This window comes from Somniosus microcephalus, chromosome 2 (assembly GCF_052327205.1).
Source record: "Somniosus microcephalus isolate GS21.2 chromosome 2, FLI_Smic_1.0, whole genome shotgun sequence".
Classification (NCBI taxonomy): Eukaryota; Metazoa; Chordata; class Chondrichthyes; order Squaliformes; family Somniosidae; genus Somniosus; species Somniosus microcephalus.
The window spans coordinates 261,577,358-261,589,449 of record NC_140988.1 but is presented as its reverse complement, the minus strand read 5'-3'; the positions used below and the strand labels follow the sequence as shown (position 1 = coordinate 261,589,449).

Below are 12,092 nucleotides of genomic sequence, written 5' to 3'. Positions count from 1 at the left end.
TTATTTTTATGCCAAACTGGGGTGAACAAATTCTGTAGTTCATCCATTCGGTCTTTGAATGTTTGCCATTGCCTATCCACCGTCAACCCTTTGAGTGACATTCCCCAATCAATCCTACCCAACTCGATCCTCAGACCATCGTAGTTTCCTTTATTTTAATTGAGGTCCCTAGTCTCTGAGTCAACTACTTCATTCTCCATCTTAATGAAGAATTCGATCATATTATGATCGCTCCGACCCAAGGGGCCTTGTACAACAAGATTGCTAATGACTCCTTTCGCGTTACATAATACCCAGTCTAAGATGGACTGACCTCTGGTTGGTTCCTCGACATATTGGTCCAGGAAACCATCCCGTAAACACTCCAGGAATTCCTCCTCCACAGTATTGTTACTAATTTGGTTAGCCCAATCTATATGTAGATTAAAGTCACCCATGATGACTGCTATGCCCTTATTGCACGCTTCTTTAATTTCCCTTTTAATGCCATACCCAACCTCCGCCTTACTGTTTGGAGGTCTATATACCACTCCCGCTAACGTTTTCTTCCCCTTAGTATTTCTCAATTCTACCCATGCAGATTCCACATCATCAGAGCTAATATCCTTCATTACAATTGTATTAATCCCTTCTTTAACCAGTAATGCTACCCCACCTCCCTTTCCTTTTTGCCTATCTTTCCTGAATATCGAATACCCCTGGATGTTGAGTTCCCAGCCTTGGCCATCCTTGAGCCACGTTTCCGTAATCCCAACCAAATCATATTCGTTTACCTCTATTTGTGCAGCCAATTCATCTGCCTTATTACGAATGCTCCTTGCATTAAGACACAAGGCCTTCAGGCTTGTTTTTTTAACGCTCTTAGACCTGTTAGAATTATTATTTACTGTGGCCACGTTTGATTTAAACCATTGATTTCTCTGACTGCCACTTTTGTTTTTCTCCTTCCTATCTTTTGCTTTTATCCTTGTTTCCCTTTCCTCTGTCTCCCTGCTCAAGTTCCCAACCCCCTGCCATTTTAGTTTAAACTCTCCCCCAGAGCACTAGCAAACACTCCCCCTAGGACATCGGTTCCAGCCCTGCCCAGGTGCAAACCGTCCGGTTTGAACTGGTCCCACCTACTCCAGAACCGGTTCCAATGTCCCAGGAACTTGAATCCCTCCCCCTTGCACCATTCCTCTAGCCACGTATTCATCTGAAATATCCTTCTATTTCTACCCCAAGGATCTATCCTTGGACCCCTCCTATTTCTCACCTACATGCTGCACCTCAGCAACATCACCTGAAAACACAATGACGACATCCAGCTCTACCTCATCACCGCTCTCGACCCCTCTACTTTTTCTGATTTGCCTCATTGCTTGTCCGACATCCAGTACTGGATGAGCAGAAATTTCCTCCAACTAAATATTGGGAAGACCGAGGCCAATGTCTTTGGTTCCTGCCACAAACTCCACCCCCTAGCTCCATCCCTCTCCCTGACAACTGTCGTGCTGAACCAGACTATTTGCATCCTTGGTGTTGTATTTGAACCTGAGATGAGCTTCCGACCGCAGATCTGCGCCATCACTAAGACCGCCTATTTCCGCCTCCGTAACGACTCCACCCCGCCTCAGCTCATCTGCTGCTGAAATCCTCATCCATGCCTTTTTTACCTCTAGATTTGCCTATTCCAGTGTACTCCTGGCCGGCTTCTTAAGCTCATCTAAAACTCTGCTGCCCACATCCAAACTTGTGCCAAGTTCTGTTCACCCATCACCCCTATGCTCGCTGACCAACATTGGCTCCTGATTGGCAACGCCTCGATTTTAAAATCCTTGTTTTCAAATTCCTCCATGGCCTCGCCCTCCCTACCTCTGTAACCTCGTCCAGCCCTACAACCCTCCGAGATCTCTGCGGTCCTCCAATACTGGCTTCTTCTGCATCCCTGATTTTAATCGTTCCACCATTGGCAGTCATGCCTTTAGCTGCCAAGGCCCTAAGCTCTGGAATTACCTCCCTAAACCTCTCCACCTCTTGCGCCTCTCTTCCTTTTAAGACACTCCTTAAAACCTACCACTTTGACCACGTTTTTTTTCTTTTACCCTACTATCTCCTTATGTGGCTCAGTGTCAAATTTTGTTTGATGGTGCTCTTGTGGAGTGCCTTGGGATGCTTTATCATGTTAAAGGCGCCATATAAATGCCAGTTGTTGTTTTGGGAGAGGGCTCAATTTTATTGATCTTTACTTTCCATCTCGAGTTAAGTGGACATGGAGCAGGTTATCTTTTACACTGATCCCCTGTGGATACTAAGGGAGACCAATGAGAGGCCTCTGGTGTGTCATGTATTTGAGTAGTATGTAACCACACCAGTTCAGATTATAGTTTAGTTCAAGTGTAGGAACATAAAAAGCTTGTATTGACAATAATATCAATATTTTGTAGCATTAGAAGGTTAGCTAGTTAAGAAAGTGTATTGACTGACTGTTTCCACATAAACACCGAGTTTCTTCACAAAGGAATCACGACGATAACCAATCTTGAAGGCTGGGTAGGTCACCCACTGGACCCTATTGGCTGTCTCTTCAGCACACTAATGGATGCTTGCAGAGTGGATGACGAAGGTTCTGGATATTCTGAATTTGCAGGTATGTGAAACTCCTATTTTGATAGCCTCTTCCCTAACCTAATTCAACTTTTCAGGATGAATAACCAAAGGTGTCTGCAAACCAGTTGATGTGAGGAGCATGCAGTACAATATTTAAATGACCCAGGTATGCTGGGTCTAAACAATCAATCTAAAATCCATTTGTTTATTTTCTAAATTTAGTTTTAGTGCTGTACATAGATATTGGCCCAGAAATTCGGGTCGGAGGCTTCCCGCGGGTGCAAGCCTCTGACCTGCACTTACCTAGCGCGCTGGCCATTGTGCTGTGGGCCTGCGTGGGATTCCGATCCTGAGCCTCCTCCAAATGCCGGCGCGCAGTGCTTGCGTTTCCCAGGGACGCAGTTAGTTCGAAGCGTCCCCTGGGATCACGTGGGCCATGGAGAGCCAATGGTAGCAGGGAATCTGTATTCATAGATTTGACAGGAAGAGCTGTCAAATCTATGAATACAATTCAGCCCCAAAACATCACTAAAACTGCAATTTTTTTTTTAGAAAATCACATTTTAAAAATAACTGTAAATTACATAAATTAATTACAGTTTCTAACGGGGCTAAAAATAAACTTACCTTTCTAAAGTATTTAAAAATAATAAACCTGTGGAAAAAATGTTTTCATTTAACTTAATTCACCACTTACCTTGTTAAAAGCAGGCCTTGCGACTGCTTTTTACAAGCATAGCTGCTGGAGACTTACCCTCCCGGAGAAAGCTGCAAAAAAACCAGAAGTTCCAGGCGTACGCGCTGTCTCTCCGGCGCACACGTACGACCTGTGAACCCCTTCCTTTAAGGGAACGGAAGTTCCGGTTTCCCACGCATGCGCAGTGCATGCACGAAACCTGCACTTTCGTTGGGCCTACGCGTGAGTACCTAGCGCATACTCACCCGTGGGGACCCGAAGTTCTGGCCCATTAATATGGGAAAATGTTGCCAGCTATTGGTTTGATTTGCACTGACATCAGGGTGAAGATGAAGAAGCCCAACATTAAATTCCATTTATCATTTGAGTTGCAACTCAAGGACATAAGAGCATAAGAAATAGGAGCAGGTGTAGGGTATATGTCCCCTCGAGCCTGCCGCCATTCTATAAGATCATGGCTGAACTTATACATCAACTCCACTTTCCTACCCTATCCCCAAATCCCTTGAATCCCTTAGTGCCCAAAAACCTGTTGATCTCAGTCTTGAATATACTCTATGACTGAGCATCCACAGCCCTCTGGGTAGAGAATTCCAAAGATTCACAACCAGTGATCCGGTTAAGCCGCGTGGCCACAGAGCAGTCTGGAAGACCCTTGCAGGTCGGCTCACCGGTTTTTAAATGGATAAACTGCATGCGTGGAAATTTGAATGGGCCGCGTAGCCCGTTAAAGGGGTCGTGCACCCAAAAAAAATTAGAGGGAACATTGTTCACATCTGAGTGAAGAAATTCCTCCTCCATCCCAGTCCTAAGTGGCCGACCGCTTATCCTGAGACTATGACCCCTAGTTCTAGACTTTCCAGCCAGGGAAAACAGCCTCTCAACATCTACCCTGTCAAGCCCTCTAAGCATTTTATATGTTTCAATGAGATCACCTCTCATTCTTCTGAACTCCAGACAATATAGGGCCATTCTACTCAATCTCTTCTCGTAGGATAACCCTCTCATTCCAGGAATCAATCTAGTGATCCTTTGTTGCACCCCTCCAAGGCAAGTATATCTTTCCTTGGGTAAGGAGACTAAAACTGTACACAGTACTCCCAGGTGTGGTCTCGCCAAAGCCCTATATAATTGCAGCAAGACTTCCTTACTCGTAATACTCCAACCCCCTTGCAATAAAGGCTAACATACCATTTGCCATCCTAATTGCTTGCTGTACCTGCATGTTAACTTTCTGTGATTTGTGTACAAGGACCCCCAAATCCCTCTGCATACCAACATTTACTAGTTTCTCACCTTTTTAAAAAAACATTCTGCTTTTCCATTCTTCCTACCAGAGTGGATAATTTCACACTTCTCCACATTATGCTTCATCTGCCACCTTTCTGCCATCTTCTTGCCCACTCACTTAACCTGTCTATATTCCTTTGCATCCTCCTCACAACTCAGTTTTCCACCTAGCTTTGTATTGTCAGCAAACTTGGATACATTACACTCAGTCCCCTCATCGAAGTCATTGAGATAAATTGTAAATAGCTGAGGCCCAAGCACTGATCCTTGTGGCACTCCACTAGTTACACCCTGCCATCTCAAAAATGACCCGTTTATTCCTATTCTCTGTTTTCTGTCCATTAACCAATCCTCAATCCATGCTACTATATTGCCCCCAATTCCATGAGCCCTAATCTTGTGTATCAACCTTTTACATGGCACTTTATCGAATGCCTTCTGAAAATCCAAATATACTACGTCCACTGGTTCCCCCTTATCTACCCTGCTAGTTACACCCTCAAAAAACTCTTAACGCATTTGTCAAACACGATTTCCCTTTCATAAAACCGTATTGACTCTGCCTAATCATATTGTGATCTTCCTAGTGCCCTGTTACCAGGTCCTTAATAATAGATTCTAGCATTTTCTACTACTGATGTCAGGCTAACTGGTCTATAGTTCCCTGTTTTCTCTCTTCCTCCTTTCTTGAATAGCAGGGTTATATTTGCTAACTTCCAATCCATGAGGACTGTTCTAGAATATAGGGAATTCTGGAAGATCAAAACTAATGCATCCACTGTCTCTGCAGCCACCTTTTCTAAAGCCCTAGGGTGCAGGCCATCAGGACCTCAAAGGTAGTAATCTCAGGATTGCTACCAGTGCCACGCGCTAGTTAGAGTAGAAATAGAAGGATACTTCAAATGAATACATGGCTAGAGGAATGGTGCAAGGGGGAGGGATTCAAATTCCTAGGACATTGGAACTGGTTCTGGGGGAGGTGGGACCAGTACAAACCGGACGATCTGCACCTGTGTAGGACCGGGACCGATGTCCTTGGGGGAGTGTTTGCTAGTGCTGTGGGGGAGGGTTTAAACTAAAATGGCAGGGGGTTGGGAACCTGAGCAGGGAGACAAAGGAAAGGGAAACAAGGATAGAAGCAAAAGACAGGAAAGAGAATAACAAAGATGGCAATCAGAGAAATCAAGGGTTTAAAACAAACATGGCCACAGTAAATAATAATTCTAAAAGGTCTAAGAGCGTTAAAAAAAACAAGCCTGAAGGCTTTGTGTCTTAATGCAAGGAGCATCCGTAATAAGGTGGATGAATTAGCAGCTCAAATAGAGGTAAATGAATATGATATGATTGGGATTACGGAAACATGGCTCCAGGGGGACCAAAGCTGGGAACTCAACATCCAGGGGTATTCAATATTCAGGTAAGATGGGCAAAAAGGAAAAGGAGGTGGGGTAGCATTGCTGGTTAAAGAGGGGATTAACACAATTGTAAGGAAAGATATTAGCTCTGATGATGTGGAATCTGTATGGGTAGAACTGAGAAATACCAAAGGGCAGAAAACGTTAGTGGGAGTGGTGTATAGACCCCCAAACAGTAATGCAGAGGTTTGGGATGGCATTAAAAGGGAAATTAGAGAAGCGTGCAATAAGGGCACAGCAGTCATCATGGGTGACTTTAATCTACATATAGATTAGGCTAACCAAATTAGTAACAACACTGTGGAGGAGGAATTTGTGGAGTGTATATGGGATGGCTTCCTGGACCAATATGTCGAGGAACCAACTAGGGATCAGGCCATCTTAGACTGGGTATTATGCAATGAGAGAGGATTAATTAGCAATCTTGTTGTGCGAGGGCCCCTTAGGTCGGAGCAATCATAATATGATAGCATTCTTCATTAAGATGGAGAGTGAAGTAGTTGACTCAGAGACTAAGGTCCTGAATTTAAATAAAGAGAACTATGATGGTATGAGACGCGAGTTGGGTAGGATTGATTGGGGAATGTCACTCAAAGGGTTGACGGTGGATAGGCAATGGCAAACATTCAAAGATCGCATGGATGAACTACAGAATTTGTTTATCCCAGTTTGGCATAAAAATAAATCAAAAAAGGTGACTCAACCGTGGCTAACAAGGGAAATTAGGGATAACATAAGATCCAAAGAGAGGACATATAAATTGGCCAAAAAAAGCAGCAAACCTGAGGATTGGGAGCAGTTTAGGATTCAGCAAAGGAGGACAAAGGGATTAATTAAGAGGGGGGAAATAGGTTATTAAAGTAAGCTTGCAGGGAACATAAAAACTGACTAAAAGCTTTTATAGATATGTGAAGAGAAAAAGATTGGTGAAGTCAAGCGTAGGTCCCTTACAGTCAGAATCAGGGGAATTTATAATGGGGAACAAAGAAATGGCAGACCAATTAAATACATATTTTGGTTCTGTCTTCATAAAGGAGGACACAAATAACCCCCCAGAGATGTCGGGGAACATAGGGACTAATGAGAGGGAGGAACTGAAAGAAATCAGTATTTGTAGGGAAATGGTGTTGGGGATTGAAGGCCGATAAATCCCCAGGGCCTGATAATCTACATCCTAGGGTACTTAAGGAAGTGGCCCTGGAGATAGTAGATGCATTGCTGGTCATCTTCCAAAACTCGATAGACTCTGGAACAGTACCCATGGATTGGAGGGTAGCTAATGTTACCCCACTATTCAAAAAAGGTGGTAGAGAAAAAGCGGGGAATTATAGACTGGTAGGCCTGACATCGGTAGTGGGGAAAATGCTGGAGTCCATTATAAAAGATGTAATAGCAGAGCACTTGGAAAGCAGTGACAGGATCGGACAAAGTCAACATGGATTTACAAAAGGTAAATTGTGCTTGACTAATCTACTGGAATTTTTTGAGGATGTAACTGGTAAAATAGATAAGGGAGAACCAGTGGATGTGGTGTATTTGGACTTTCAGAAGGCTTTCGATAAGGTCCCGCATAAGAGATTAGTGTGCAAAATTAAGGCACATGGGATTGGGGGCAAGGTATTGACTTGGATAGAGAACTGGTTGGCAGAGAAAAAGCGAAGAGTTGGAATAAACGGGTCGTTTTCCGAGTGGCAGGCAGTGACTAGTGGGGTACCGCAAGGATCGGTCCTAGGACCCCAGCTGTTCACAATATATATTAATGATCTGGACGAGGGAATTGGATGTAATATCTCCAAATTTGCAGACGACACAAAGCTGGGTGGAAGGATATGCTGTGAGGAGGATGTCGTGAAACTCCAGTACGATTTGGACAGGTTGGGTGATTGGGCAGAAACATGGCAAATGCACTATAATGTGGATAAATGTGAGGTTACCCACTTTGGTGGCAAAAACAGGAAGGCAGATTATTATTTGAATGGCAATAGATTGGGAGAAGGGGAAGTGCAAAGAGACCTGGGTGTTCTTGTGCACCAGTCGCTGAAGGTAAGCATGCAGGTGCAGCAGGTGGTTAAGAAGGCAAAATGGTATGTTGGACTTCGTAGCAAGAGGGTTCGAGTACAGGAACAAGGATGTCTGGCTGCAGTTGTATAGGGCCTTGGTGAGACCGCACCTTGAGTATTGTGTGCAGTTTTGGTCACCTTATCTGAGGAAAGATGTTCTTGCCATGGAAGGAGTGCAGCGAAGATTCACCAGGCTGATACCTGGGATGGCAGGAATGATGTATGAGAAGAGATTTTGTCGATTGAGCTTATACTCACTGGAGTTTAGAAGATTGAGAGGGGATCTCATCGAAACCTATAAAATTCTGTCAGGCCTGGACAGACTAGATGCAGGAAGGATGTTTCCGATGGCCGGGGAGTCCAGAACCAGGGGTCATAGTCTAAGGATAAGGGGTAAGCCATTTAGGACTGAGATGAGGAGGACTTTCTTCCCCCAGAGAGTGGTGAACCTGTGGAATTCTCTGCCACAGAGGGTGGTGGAGGCCAGTTGATTAAATATATTCAAGGAGTTGGATATATTTCTTAAGGCTAAAGGGATCAAGGGATATGGGGAGAAGGCAGGGGCAGGGTTCTGAATTTGGATGATCAGCCATGATCTCATTGAATGGCGGAGCAGGCTCGAGGGGCCAAATGGCCTACTCCTGCTCCTATCTTCTATGTTTCTATGTCCAGGAGATTTGTTGACTTTTAATCCCATTAATTTCTCTAGTACTTTTTCTTCAATAATAATGTCTTTAAGTTCCTCACTCTAATTAGACCCTTGGTTCCCCACAATTTCTGGTTTTATCTTTGTGTCTTCTCCTGTGAAGACATACACCAAATATTTGTTGCATGTTTCTGCCATTTCCTTATTCCCCATTATAATTTCTCCTGTCTCTGCCTCTAAGGGGCCCATGTTAACTTTTGCTAATGTCTTTTTTGCTATTGCAATCTGCTTTGATATTTCTTGCTAGTTTACTCTCATATTCTATTTTCTCCCTCTATCAATTTCTTGGTCATCCTTTGGTGAGTTTTAAAACCCTCCCAATCCTCAGGCTTGCTACTCTTTTTGGCAACATTGTAAGTTTCATCTTTTAATCTAATACTATCCTTAACATCTCTAGTTAGCCATGGCTGTACCACTTTTGCAGTGGAGTTTTTATTCCTCAAGGGAATGCATATTCATTGAGAATTATGAATTATTTCTTTAAAAGTTTGCTATTGCTTATCTACCATCCTATCATTTAATCTAATTTCCCGCTCTACCTCAGCCAACTTGCCCCTCATACCTCCGTAATTGATTTTGTTTAAATTTAAGACCCTTCTTTCAGACTTAACCACATCACTTTCAAACGTAATATGAAATTATGATCACTCTTCCCCAGAGGATCCTTCACGATAAGATTACTAATTAACCCTGTCTCATTACACAATACTAGATATAAAATAGCCTGTTCCCTAGTTGGTACCTTGACATATTGGCCCGTATTTTCCTATCGGAGGCTATCTGCGTACAGAGGCTTCCGATCTGGAAAAAATCTACGCCCTTGCTTGAGGGCTCCGAACGTCCGGACATTTCCACTCCTGGGCCCCTCCACTACGAAATGCGCAGGGCCCAGGTATCCCAGGGGTGCATGCGGTTCGCAAGTGTCCCTGGGATCACATGGGCCATAGGGAACCAATGGAAGAAGGGAATCCCCCTTCATACTTTTGACAGGTCTCTTAGCTTAGACCTGTCAAAAGTATGAATGGAGATCACTCCAAAAACACATCAAAACATAATGTTTTTTTAAATCACATTTTAAAAATTAGTTAAAATTACATTAAATTATATATTTTAAACAAATTTAATTTTTTGAAAATAATTAAGTTTTTTACGGTGCTAAAAATAAATTAACTTTTTTAAAGTATTTTTAAATTTAAACTCTTATGCTGGTAAAAGCAGGCCTTACGCCAGGCGTAAGATTTTTAAAGGGTATCAGCGGGCGGAGGTTCTGCAGAAAGTGGAACTCTTTGCCCGCCGAGGCCCTTCTCTAGGGCAGGCGTGCGATCTGTCAAGAAGATTCTCGACAGATCGGAAGTGCCAGTTTTCAGTGCATGCGCTTCGCATGCCTGAAACTGGCACTTGCGAGGTCTCTACTGGTGTGTACACAGCTTGTACACACCCGTAGGGATCGGAAAATACGGGCCACTGTTTTAGAAAACTGTCTCAAATGCATTCCATGAACTTGTCCTCTAAGCTACTTTTGCCAATTTGGTTTGCCCAGTCTATATGAATATTAAGGTCCCCCAGGATTATTGTACTACCCTTGTTACATGTTCCTATAATTTCCTGATTTATACTCTGTCCAACACTGTGATTACTGTTAGGGGACCTATAACCTACTTCCACCAGTGTTTTCTGCCCTTTATTATTTCTTAGCTCCACCCATGCTGATTCTACATCCTGATTTTCTGGGCTAAGATCCTTTCTCTACCGCCTATATCTCATCCTTTATTATCAAGGCTACCCCACCTCCTTTTCCATTTTGCCTGTCTTTTCGAAGCGTCAAGTACCCTGGAATATTTAGCTCCCAACCTTGGTCACCCTGCAACCACGTCTCCGTAATGGCTACTAGATCAAACCCATTTATCTCTGTGCCATTCATTCATCTTGTTACGAGTGCTTCGTGCATTCAGATATAGCGCCTTTTATTAAAGTTTTACTATTTTTCCCTGATGTGGCCATAGTTGCTAATGCCCTATTACTGTTATTAAACACTCTGGCCTAGAAATTGAGTTGACGCCGCGCCAGGGCTTTAGCGCCGGAAATTTAGCGCCGGCGCTAATTTCCTTGCGCGCGCCAAAAATTCAGTAGCGCCGCGCCCAGACGGCTGCCGGCGCTACTGGCGGGCGTGAGCGCCTCCCAATGGGCGCTGAGTGCCGAATTGCGGCGCTAATCCGGCGCTGCGGCACCCGATGCGGTGCGGCAGGCTGGGGAAGTGCAGGCCTCCTCCTTCAGTTAAGGAGGAGCTGCCTGCACCCGCCCGCTGTCCGTTCAAATATTGAAAAAATGAGCCCGGCACCTCGGACAAGTGCCGGGCTTGCAGGCCAGACGCATCTGTTCCGCGGGGGGGGGGTGGAGGAGTCCGGGGAGGGAGGTGCGGGCAGGCAGCCGACGGGAAAGCGGCCGGCCGCCGCGCGACCTTAATGCGCCGGCGCTAACTCGGGGAAGACTCGGTTGCCAGAGTCTTAGTTGCGGCTGCCACGGGCGAGGCGGCCGCAACTGAATTTCGGCGCTGGGGCCCGTCGTCATGGCAACCGGGACGCTGCGCACACCGATGACGTCATCGGTGCCGGTGCAGCGCTACCGGCTTAACGCCGACGGAAGGGCCCCACTCAATTTCCCAACTGGCCATAACTCCGGCGCTAGGCCCTCTAGCGCCTCAAATGCGGCGCTAAGGCTACTCAATTTCTAGGCCTCTATCCCTTCCTGACACAATCTGTTTGATTTTGCCAAAATCATTGCTCTGCTCTACAGCCTTGACTTTTCCCTTCAGACTTATAAGCCCTATCTACTGCCCTGGTTATTCAATTCGCTGGGACAGTGGTCCCAGCCTGGTTTAAGCGGAGTCTGTCCCAACAGAACAGCTCCTTCTTTCCCCAGTACTGGTGCCAGTGTCCCATGAATTGAAACCACTCTTTCAGCCACGCATTTAAACCTCAAATCTGGTTTTCCCTATGCCAATTTGCACGTGGCTCAGGTAGTAATCCAGAGATTATTACCTTTTTTAATTTGTACCCTAGCTCCTCAAACTCCCTCAACAGAACCTCATTCCTAGTTCTACCTATGTCATTGGTTCCTACATGGACCACAACAACTGGATCCTCTCCCTCCTTCTCCAGCAGCGAGGAGATATCATTAACACGGGTACTGGGCAGGGAGCACAGCCTTTGGAACTCCCGGTTGTGGCTGCAGAGAACAGTATCTATCCCCTGACTATACTATTCCTTACCACTACATTCCTTTTCGCTCCCCCCCCCTGCCACTTGAGTGGCCACTTGAGTATACCATGGTCCATT

At 44.9% G+C, this 12,092-nt stretch overlaps 1 protein-coding gene across 2 annotated transcripts in view; it reads left to right on the top strand.

The window, feature by feature from the left end:
- Positions 1 to 12,092, top strand: part of LOC147123355 (zinc finger SWIM domain-containing protein 6) — a 251,037-nt gene that overhangs the window by 193,736 nt on the left and 45,209 nt on the right. For both annotated transcript variants that reach the window (XM_085971432.1, XM_085971439.1), the window contains exon 8: positions 2,501 to 2,629. In XM_085971432.1, coding sequence (XP_085827558.1) covers positions 2,501 to 2,629 — 129 coding nt within the window. The remainder of the gene's footprint in view (positions 1 to 2,500; positions 2,630 to 12,092) is intronic.